The sequence below is a fragment of the Prunus avium genome, chromosome 4 (genome assembly GCF_965620075.1).
Source record: "Prunus avium chromosome 4, drPruAviu1.hap1.1, whole genome shotgun sequence".
Classification (NCBI taxonomy): domain Eukaryota; kingdom Viridiplantae; phylum Streptophyta; class Magnoliopsida; order Rosales; family Rosaceae; genus Prunus; species Prunus avium.
Window position 1 is genome coordinate 34,454,300 of NC_142287.1, and position 11,095 is coordinate 34,465,394.

Below are 11,095 nucleotides of genomic sequence, written 5' to 3' on the forward strand. Positions count from 1 at the left end.
AGTTATGCCAGATTTCTTAGGTACAACTTGAGTAGGACTTACCCATTTACTATCAGAGATGGAATAAATAATACCTGCATCTATTAATTTCAACACCTCAGTTTTAACAACATCTTTCATGATTGGGTTTAACCTACGCTGTGCCTCCCTGGAAGACTTGGCTTCATCCTCTAAAAATATTTTATGAGTACAAACAAGAGGACTAATTCCCTTAATGTCAGCAAGAGTCCAACCAATGGCAGATCTGTGAGAATTCAACACATTAAGTAACTTACCTTCTTGCAAAGAGTCAAGTTCAGAAGATATTACCACTGGAAAAGTGTTGTTGGACCCCAAGAATGCATGTTTAAGTCCTATGGGTAAAGGCTTCAATTCCAGCTTAGGAACTTCTACATTTGATGGCAATGTCTTTTCCTTCCGAGGTGGAAGCTTCTCAAACCTTGGTGTCCATTTATCAACCTGCAAGGAATTAAACAATGAATTAAGATAAGTAATTTCCGGATCCTCAAGTAATTCAGATTCTTTAGAATTCAATAAAAGAGCCTCTAGAGGTTCAGAAATACTGGTCTTCTCAAATTGATCTTGCACAAGAGCTTCAATCAAGTTCACCACTGCACATTCATCATCTTCATAAGGTCGCCTGAAAACATTAAAAATGTTAATTTCCAATGTCATGTTACCAAAACTGAGTTTCATTACCCCACTTCTGCAACTAATGTGTGCGTCACATGTAGCAAGGAAGGGACGTCCTAAAATGACAGGAATTTCATTTTCAGAATGCAAAACAGGTTGTGTATCCAAAACAACAAAGTCAACAGGGTAGTAAAATTTGTCCACTTGGACCAACACATCCTCAATTACCCCTCTCGGCACTCGTACAGACCGATCAGCAAGTTGCAACTTCATTGTTGTGGGCTTCAATTCACCAAGACCTAACTGCAAATATACTGAATATGGCAATAAATTTACACTAGCCCCCAAATCAAGCAAAGCACAATTGATGTAATTATTTCCAATTACACATGAAAGAGTGGGACTTCCTGGATCTTTGTATTTAGGAGGGACCTTATGTTGCAATAATGCACTCACATGTTCAGTCAAAAATGCAGTTTTCTTCACATGATGCTTTCTTTTAAATGTGCACAGATCTTTTAAAAATTTAGCATATGAAGGGATCTGTTTAATAGCATCTAACAAAGGAATATTAACTTTGACTTCTTTAAAGACATCCAAAATTTCAGAATTTTGATTCAATTTCTTTGGAGGATTTAAAGCTTGAGGAAAAGGAGCAGGAAAATGATATTCATTTGATTCATTCAAGTTGGACATGTTAAGTTTATCATTATTCTTAGATTTTTCAACTTCCTTCGGTGAAGGTGTGTTATCAATTATTTTACCACTTCTAAGAGCAATGACAGACTTAGCATGTTCAATTGAGGTTTCACACGAATTAACATTCTTTGGATTTGGTTGAGTTTGAGAAGGAAATTTTCCTTTTTCATTTATTGCAAAAGAATTTGTCAATTTAGAAATTTGGCTTTTAATTTCTTTATTTTCTTCAACCATTTGACCAAACAAGGTATCATACCTTTGATTTTGCTTCTGTTGTTCCTGCATAAATGCTTGAAGAGTATCGCTCAAAGAAGGTCTAGCATTAAATGTATTAGTTGCAGGAAACTGATGATTGAAAGAATTTCTATCACTTACCTGAGGTTGTGAATCATTGCTCCAACGAAAGTTTGGATGATTCCTTGTTGCTGGATTCTAAGTGTTGGAAAAAGGAGAATATTGTTGTTTGAAGTTTCCAACAGTAGCACAACGCTCCTCATAAGCTCCTTTCATTTCCTGAAAAATTGGGCAGTTTTTAACAGTATGACCAATCTCATAACAAGAATCACATACTTGATTAACATCAGGTTGAAAAACAGGTTGAGGCAAATTTGATTTTTTCGTTTTCAAAGCAGCTATCTCTTTAGTCAAAACCTCAAATTTTAATTTCCAATCATCTTCTTCTTTTAATTGGTAAATTCCTTTATTAGTAGAAGATGTGACAATTCTTGAACGATCAGTGGTTTCAACTAGATTGGGGACAGTCCATTGATGAGCTTTTTCAGCAATTTCATCCAAAAATTCTAGGGCATCATCAGGGTCTTTTTGCATGAAATTTCCATTACACATAGACTCAACAAATTGGCGATCACGAGGGAGAAGTCCCTCATAGATATAACTAGCAAGACGCCAGTTTTCAAAGCCATGGTGTGGGCACAAATTCAAAAGCTCTTTAAATTTTTCCCAAGTTTGGTACAAAGTTTCATTTTCTTTTTGAGAGAAATTTGAGATTCTTTTCTTAAGAGCAATTGTCTTGTGATTTGGAAAATATTTGTTGAAAAATGCTTGAGTCATTTCCCCCCAAGAACCTATGGATCTAGCCCTTAATGAATACAACCAACCTTTGGCCTTTTCTTTTAAGGAAAAAGGAAAAAATTTCAACCTTATGAAATTAATCCTATCAAGTTGAACATTGTAAAAGGTGCCAATTGCTTCTTCAAATTCCCTAACATGCACATAAGGATTTTCACTTTCCATGCCATGAAAAATGGGAAGCAGTTGAATCATTCCAGGTTTGAAATCATAATTTGGCATGTTAGGTGGAAACATGATGCATGAAGGATTTGGTGCACGAATAGGATGCAAAAATGTCTCTAAAGTTCTAGGTGCAACTACTTCTCTTATTTCATCATTCACAATCTGAGCATTAACCATTTGTTCATTATTCGCAATTTCTTGTTCATTATTCGCAATTTCTTGTTCATCATTCACAATTGCTGCCATGCTTTCAGATTTGTTGGATATTTCAGTTGAAGAAGTTGAAGCAGAATGTTCTAAATTAACAGTTTCAGACTTTTTGACAAACCTTCCTAGATGATCTCTAGGTCGCATAAAGTAAATAAATAAATAAACACAAACAAAAACAAAAACAAAATAAAACAAAAACAAAAACAAAACAAAAAAAAATTCAACAAAAATTATTAACAATAAGATGAAAGTTGGAAAGAGTGTACCATATGTGAAGAATTTCACATAACCAGCAAACCTCTGACCAAGGGGATCTCTGTACTCTTTGACCAGCCGCTCCCCAGCAACGGCGCCAATTTGTTCGCACCACTTTGCAAAACCCAAGGGAGATGTCGTATAGCAGTGTAGCTCGGAAGTCCGAGTGTCGTATCCACAGAGAGCAGTGTAAAGAAAATAACAGAGATGAAAAAGAACAATTATGATTGAGAGGTAGATTTATGCAAGATTTGATTTAGAGAAAATTTAATTGATTAAAACACTAGGGCATTGGGGTTCCACTTTTAACATAAGCATGCAACTCTTTTAGCATATTTCATTGCCTTAAAAGTTGGAAGTTTTTCCTTTTCAATGCAATTTCCTTCCCTTTTGTAGAATCATACAGCTTGCTTTCGAACTAATTCTTTTTGCTTGTAAAGAAGTATATGACAAGGTAGTAAAAGTTGGATATTCCATTGAAGTTGCCTGGAGGATATATATATATATCATCATATGTTCTCATTGACAAATGTGGTATGCATGGTGCCAATTGCCTAGAATGTCCACTATTTCTTTGTGACCAGTTCGTCAAATGCAGGAAATCATCACGAATCTGAATTTGAACCAACATTTAATTAACTTGTTTTTATATTTTAGTATTCTACTTGCTGGCTATTCTGATGTAGATATTGAAATTTATTGTATTTGTCACCAAAATATGTTTTGTAAATGCTTCGAAATGAAAGGTTTAGTGCTGCTTAGAGTTGCTATGGGTTCATTTTTATATTCTTGTTTCAGGTGTTTGATTGAATTCTTATATTCATATTGTTGAAGCCTGCCATCCAACGAGTGGGTTTCATTTGAAATTCTTAGTTTGGGTGTTTAATTCTTGTTTTTATTCAAATTTAAGTTTTGGGTTCAACAAGAATTCCAATTATTATAATATTTTGGTTACGCGCTTCACTTTTGCATAGCTTGCATTTTTTCGTACACATTTTCTTATTAAATTTCTCAAATTTTAATAAGTATTGAAGCCCTAATGACATCTTCATTTTGACAAGAAAAATGACATTTTTGGAGCTTAGGCTTTGTTGGGTAGGTGGATTGGTTTGTCTACGCAAATTCAGTTAAGTATTTTGCTTTGTTGGGCTTAGGCTATATATATCCATCTATCACGTGTGCAAGATTTTAGGCTAATAGCTCCCAAGAGGGGTAGACCGTAGGGTGGGAGGCCTGGCTGCCGTAATCAGCCGTTTTTTGCCTCTTGGCATGGCAAAAACAGCGGTGGAGCTCCCAAGAGGTCGTGGTTGCAGCCACAACACAACAGAACAACCCTCCTATCATACTGATACCATAATACAACTACCAAGACTAGTATATTAAAGTCTACACACTCCACCATAAAATCAGTCAAAGGCTGAAATATAACGTACGGCATGCCTTCCTCTACATTGTCTAAATTAAAGACTTGAAATTGAATCAAATCAAAGTGCATGAAATACATGTCATAGGATAGGACCCATTAATTGAAGCGTTGCTGAACAAGAGGATGGTTTAACAGCACACCTCTTCTCGTAGCGGCGACCTTCAAAAACTTTGTCTTGATTTTGTTGAGTGTGGCTACAGCTTCTTTCATACTTATCCTCTCTTCTGGTGATTCTGCACAGCAAGTAAGAGCTAATCTCATAATGGTTGATATGCAATCCCTCTTCCTCACATGATCATCATCTTCCTGCTCTGTCCCAATCCCAAGCAAATTGGCATCTACAACTTCATCTATCTTTGCATCCGGTAATACTAGTGAGTTTGCAATCCATTGCTTTATATTCATTTCCCCATCAAACATCTCATCTGTTGGCTTCCTTTTTGTGAATGTTTCCATCACTACAATTCCGAAACTATACACATCCCCTCTTGTTGAAACCATTCCTTCCAATCCATACTCTGCATTATAAATTATACTTATATACTCATGTGTATAAATATATATATTAAATGAAAATTATGCATAATTAAGTACAGCACGTATAGAATTGAAAGATATTAAATTAGCAAGTACATCACCTGGAGCCATATACCCAACAGTGGCTAGAGTCATGGTTTGGGTAATAGAATCTCCTCCACCCGAGAGTTTTGCAATTCCAAAATCAGCAACATGTGCAACCATATCATCATCCAATAGTATATTGCTTGGCTTCATATCACAATGCACAATAGGTATTGAATAACCATGGTGTAGGTATTCCAGTGCAGATGCAGCATCTATCATTATGTTCAACCTCTGTAAGATATTCAGAGAAGAGCTTTGGGAGTACAACCACTTCTCAAGGCTTCCATTTGACATGTAATTCAATACCAAGGCTTTGAAATCAATTTCACTGCAACAGCTGATGATTTTGATAAGGTTTCGATGACGAATATTGCTTAGCATTTCACATTCCCTATCAAAACTCTTGAAAGCCCCTTCTAGCTGTAAACTGAAAACCTTTACTGCAACATCTATTCCATCTGAAAGTGTCCCTTTATATACTGAACCAAAACCCCCACTTCCAAGTAGGTTGTTTTCATTAAATCCATTTGTGCCCCTTAGAAGTTCTAGATGTGAAACTCTTCTCCAAAGAAGTTGAGGCAACGAGGTAGCCTCTCCTGCAACTTCCACTTTCCTTTTCCTGCATAGTACAAAGATAGATACAGAGGCCACAAAGAGAATTACTGATATGATCCCTGGGATGATATATTTAGCTTTCCTCCAATTTGGTTCAAGTGTACCATTTTTGCATGGTGGAACCTGAAGTCGGGCTGCACCACAGAGTGCTTTGTTTGAGACAAATGATTGAGCGGGGAAGTTTTGGAACGGTCCACTAGTTGGAATTTCTCCTTGGAGCCTGTTGAAAGACAAATCCATATACTTGAGAAGTGACAGAGCTTCTAAAGACTTGGGAATCACTCCAGACAGATTGTTTCTGGACAAATCCAAGAATTGCAGGCTTAGCAACCCGTCAAATGAACTTGGAATAGGGCCTTCCAAATTATTATTTGCCAAGGATATATTAACCAAATCCCGAAGACCCCCAATAGTGCTTGGTAGGATACCAGATAAATTGTTATTTGATAAATCTACCCCTGTCACAACTTTCAAATTTCCAATATCTTGTGAGAGATTTCCAATTAGATAATTAGATGATAAGTCTACAATCAAGATATAGGCAAGTCTCCAAAAGTTAGATGGTATTGTGGAACTCAACGAATTGGACGCCAATGATAGCTCTCTTAGAGATGCGGTTAGATTTCCCAAGCAAGAAGGTACAGAACCAGAGAGCTGATTACTACTCAAATATAAGTAAGCTAGGTTATCTAATTGACATAGTTGATATGGGATGTATCCTCGCAACTTGTTACCATCAAAATACAAACCTTGGAGATTCCGAAGTCTTCCCAGTGAAGTTGGAATTGATCCACTCAATTGATTGCCTCCCATGGATAACATTACCAAGCTGCTCAAGTTGCCAATACCAATGGGAATGTTACCCCTCATGTTGCAATCGGCTAAAAAAATATATTGAAGCGACGATGTAGAGCCATTTCGAAAGGAATCATCAAGTCTGGCATTTGACGGATTAGCTGACAAGGATAACATTGTCAAATATCCAAGATTAACCAAACAAGAGAGAGTGGAAGTATCAATCGTCAAATTATTTGTTTGTAACGAAAGCAACTGAAGGTTTGTTAAGGCACATAGCGTGCTAGGAATAAACCCTGTAAATGAGTTTCGCGCCAACCCAAGCCGCGTGAGCATAGAAGCATTGGAGAGGTTCGGGAGTACTCCGCTGAGACCAGCTGCATTAAGATAGAGTTCTTGTAGGTTTGGAAGCCCAAGACCCATGTTTGCTGGGAGGCTACCAGATAGCTGATTAAAAGAAAGCGACAGCCGTGTGATGGTGGAGATATTGAATATTGAGGACCATGGAATAGTGCCTGCCAGTGCCACAATGTCACAATCCTATCTACAACAATTTCAGTATATATGGATTTATGTAACCTAATCTAACCCTATCTAATCCTTCATGACTTTTAGTATAAAATGTCACATCATAATATTAATTAATACAACAAATTTTAAACAGAAATCTCTAAAAATAAAATAAAAGTCCTAAATAGATTTGTCTTTCGAAACAAAACACGTTTGAGGTTGCATGTCCTTATACTTCTTTTTTTCTTCTGTTGGTTAACCTCAGATTTGAACATATTGACTTAGATAGAGCGTTTATTAGGCAAGTCAATATGTTATATTCATGATTGTAAACCTTGCTATTCGATTCTAATGAATTTTCCAGCGATTTTGAACAAAAAAAATTGTTATATTCATGATTAACTATCTCCCTCATTTACTAAAATATGAAATAATTAAATAACGATAAATTATGCAACCAAAATAAAAAAGATAAATCATAATTTGATCAACATAATGAAATATCAATTACCCGTCAAATTGTTGTAGCCAAGGGATATCTCCTTCATCATTGTTAAGTTCCCAATATTCTTTGGTATGCTTCCACTGAAATTGTTTTGACTCAAATATAGTATAAGAAGCTCTCTGCATTGCCATAATTTGGATGGAAGTGGACCATCAAACTGGTTGCGACCCAAACTCAAGCGTTGAAGACTAGGAAGATGTTGGCATATATTGTCTGGAAGACCACCACTCAAGCTGTTTTCATATAGAGTCAACGTAGTCAAAGAAGACATGTTGAAAACAACCACAGGAACAGGGCCTTTTAGGACATTAGATTGCACATACAACCTCTCCAGCTGATGTAAAAAGCCGATCTCTTTTGGAATTTCTGAAAAATCATTAAAATATATGCACATTTATATGTTAAACTCATGTTTTATGCACGTATAATGCACTGCAACAAAAGCCGAGTCATATATAACTGTATCACATCAAGGCAATGCACCAATATACCATTGAAATTGTTGGAGTCAAGGTATATCTTCTTCAACATTGTTAAGTTCCCTATTTCTTTGGGTATCGCACCTGTTAAGTATGCCAAACAAAGACTCAGAATACATGTAAATAAATGAAATTAGAAAAACACCACATTACATAATTTATAGAAAAGTTGTCAGGGTGGCTATTTTTGGAGGAAAAAAAAAGAACTCTCAACTAGTCACTTGGTCACTTTCTAATTGGTTTATTAGTATGTTACAATTTTTTCACTTGAAGGTACAATATGGAATTTTTCTACAGTATTAGATTTGAAAGGTGTTTTTTATATTTATAAAATATTATGTTATAATGGGCCTCCATGTGAAAAAGGTCATAAATATTCCCGATTATTTACAATCCATCATCTATGTCTTATCATTTGTAGCCTACAACATGTACTCACTAGTTTCATAAATGTAAGTTTTGTAAAAACTTTGAGTATATAAAAAATAAAAATAAAAACAAAAACAACAACAACAACATTATAGAATTAAAAACCAAATACATAATCTATTCAAGTGAGAGTTTTTGAGTATTGGATGACCTGCGAGTAAGAAAAAATTAGCATAATTTTCTAAAGACAAAAAACATATTAGGCTTATAGATTAATAACAAGATGTTGAAACGTAATGATAGATCAACAATAGAGTCTAGATACCTTGTTGACACATAAGTACCTGATAGTTTGTTATAGCTTAGATCTATGTCTTGCAATGTAGATAAGTTGAAGATAGTTGCAGGTATGGTACCTGAAAACTGATTACCATACAAATAAAAGCCTTCAAGTTTGGGGAAGGACCCAAACCACGATGGAATATATCCCATAAAATTGTTGAATTTGAAGCTAATAAACTTGAGGCGACGCAAATAAGACAATTCATGGGGCAGGGTGTCATGAAAACTGTTGTTTCCTAAGTCCAGCTCAACAAGAAATGAGAGGTTACCTAAGTATGGTGGAATGGTGCCTGTGAGATCCATGTACGAGAGATTCAATGATGCTACTCTGAGGTGACGAGCACCACAAACAACGCCAGCCCAATTGCAAACGGAGGTGGTCGTTGACCAATTGACCAAGATGTTGTGAGGGTCACTAGTGACATGGGCTTTCAGAGCAAGAAGAGCAGACTGGTCCGTGGTGATGTTGGTTTGTGATGCACCTACTGTGCCTAGAGAACTGTACTGCAGCTGCAGCACCAGCAAGAAGGTGATTGACAAGAGGAAACAACTTCTCTCCATGACCACGAGCACCGAAAACAGAGAAGTTCCTTCCAACTTTGTTTTTCGTTTGTTTTTTCCTTTCCGATTTAGAACTTGAAATCATCGAATAATTTGTTGCAGTGCCAATATATGAAGGCAGAACAAGGTGCCAAAGAGTGGGGCAAGTAGCCGAATGCAACGACTTAGACTTGTAGGAAAGGAAGAATGGACAAATAGATTTAACGAAAGCAACTTACTTGGAAGTGGGGGTTTTGGCTCGGTGCAACTAACAGGGCCTTTCAAGAGCTTTCATATGGAATGTATGTTTTCGGTGTTAAATCCATTTGTTTGTTTGTTTTCATTGCAACGACTTAGACTTAGACCTCTTCATGTCTGTTAAATCCATTTGTCGGTGTTAAAAAATTTCCCACTATCTTTTAGCTTTTGAGTTTTTATTTCCTCTTCATGTCTTTTTCAGAAATATTTAGTTATTCTTTGTTTTTGGTAATCAAAATATTCAGTATTCAGGCTCAATTATATAGAAAGCTCAATGATTTGAGCTTTTAGCCTAACGCTTGGTAGAATTTATACAATTTCAATTTTTATCGTTTTTATATGACAGCAGCAACCATGTCATGATCAAGTAATATATTGCTTGGCTTCATATCACAGTGCACAATAGGTATGGAATATTGCTTGGCTTCCTCTGATACCAACTCGATTCAAAGTATGTAAGAAGCTATGAATTTATTTATCCATCTAACCCTTGCATTATTAGTATACAACAATTTCACTATGTATGGATTGATGTAATCTAATCTAACCCTATGTACTCGTTCAGGACTTTTAGTATCAAATGTAAATTAATACAACAGTGTTTTCATTGAAATCTCTAAAATGAAAATCAGATCCCTAAAAAAATTAATTGAGGACCTGTGTAATGGAGATGAAAGGACAAAATGTCATATTTCTTTGAGCGAAACACGTTTCTTCAGTTTGTATGTCCTAGTTTATTAGGCAATTTATGAAGGCAGAACAAGTTGCCATTGCCAAAGAGTGGGGCACATGATTGCCATGGAGGAAGAAATGCGCGAGTAGCCAAATGCAACTTGTCCATTCATTGCAACGACTTAGACTTGTAAGAAAGGAAGAATGGACAATTGGGCATCAGTTTCCTTTCCACGCATCTGTTTTCACAAAATGATTCCTTCCAACTTCAAAGTTTGTTAAATGATGAAATACTCAATTGCCGGTCCCATTTTTGTTTCACTTTTCAATGTTTTCAATGAAATGATAGCCCACTATAATAATTCTCGTTTCTTATTTGTTTTTTTGTTGTTGAAGGAAACGATCAGATATATTAAAAAACATAACAAGTTATAACATGTCATATCTTCAACCAATACGTCATGAATGTGCTGAGGAGGGACCCCAACCCATGTGATCGAATCGGTTAAAGCAAAAGCAAGGTTTGCAATCCTGTTTGCCACACCATTAGAGCAAGTCCACCCAGGCTAGGGCAAGGGCAAGGGCAAGGCAAGGCAAGGGCTGCCACTATTCATGTGAATAGTGGCAGCCTTGCCTTAGTTGGTTCCACCCATGAAGGCTAGGGCAAGGGCAAGAAAAAAAAAAAGATTATGCAACAAAATATAAACAATTTAGAAAGTGAATAAAATTGTTATGTATTTATAGGGAAAACATCCATAATTTGTTGGTATTTTTTATAATAAAAAAATTGAATTTTTTTGGATTTTTTTGAATTTTTTTTGAATTTTTTTGCTCACTGACGTCAGCGTGACATCAGCGCTGGCGTCAGCGCCTTCGGGCTGCAGCCCAGGCAAGATCTGCCCGTGGGCT

At 36.2% G+C, this 11,095-nt stretch overlaps 1 protein-coding gene and 1 non-coding gene across 2 annotated transcripts; one reads left to right on the forward strand and one right to left on the reverse strand.

The window, feature by feature from the left end:
- The first annotated feature begins 2,248 nt into the window (after window positions 1–2,248).
- LOC148295299 (small nucleolar RNA R71) lies at window positions 2,249–2,355 on the forward strand. Its single transcript, XR_015835576.1, has one exon. It is a non-coding gene; the product is annotated as a small nucleolar RNA R71 (small nucleolar RNA).
- Window positions 2,356–4,437: 2,082 nt separating this feature from the next.
- On the reverse strand, window positions 4,438–9,615 carry LOC110746605 (uncharacterized). The gene is made up of 5 exons (XM_088251430.1): window positions 8,719–9,615; window positions 8,018–8,089; window positions 7,533–7,892; window positions 5,116–7,026; window positions 4,438–4,995 (listed from the first exon to the last, which is right to left on the reverse strand). The coding sequence occupies exons 1-5, from the start codon at window positions 9,275–9,277 to the stop codon at window positions 4,574–4,576; spliced, it is 3,324 nt and encodes a 1,107-aa protein (XP_088107556.1). The 5' UTR covers window positions 9,278–9,615; the 3' UTR covers window positions 4,438–4,573.
- Between the last annotated feature and the right edge of the window lie 1,480 nt (window positions 9,616–11,095).

Excerpts from the sequence above, each read along its gene's own strand:
- LOC110746605 (XM_088251430.1), bottom strand. The coding sequence starts at position 9,277 with ATGGAGAGAAGTTGTTTCCTCTTGTCAATCACCTTCTTGCTGGTGCTG. Across the intron at positions 7,893-8,017 it reads TGACTCCAACAATTTCAATG|AAATTCCAAAAGAGATCGGC; the intron begins GTATATTGGTGC and ends ATGATTTTTCAG. Across the intron at positions 4,996-5,115 it reads TGTTGGGTATATGGCTCCAG|AGTATGGATTGGAAGGAATG; the intron begins GTGATGTACTTG and ends TTTATAATGCAG.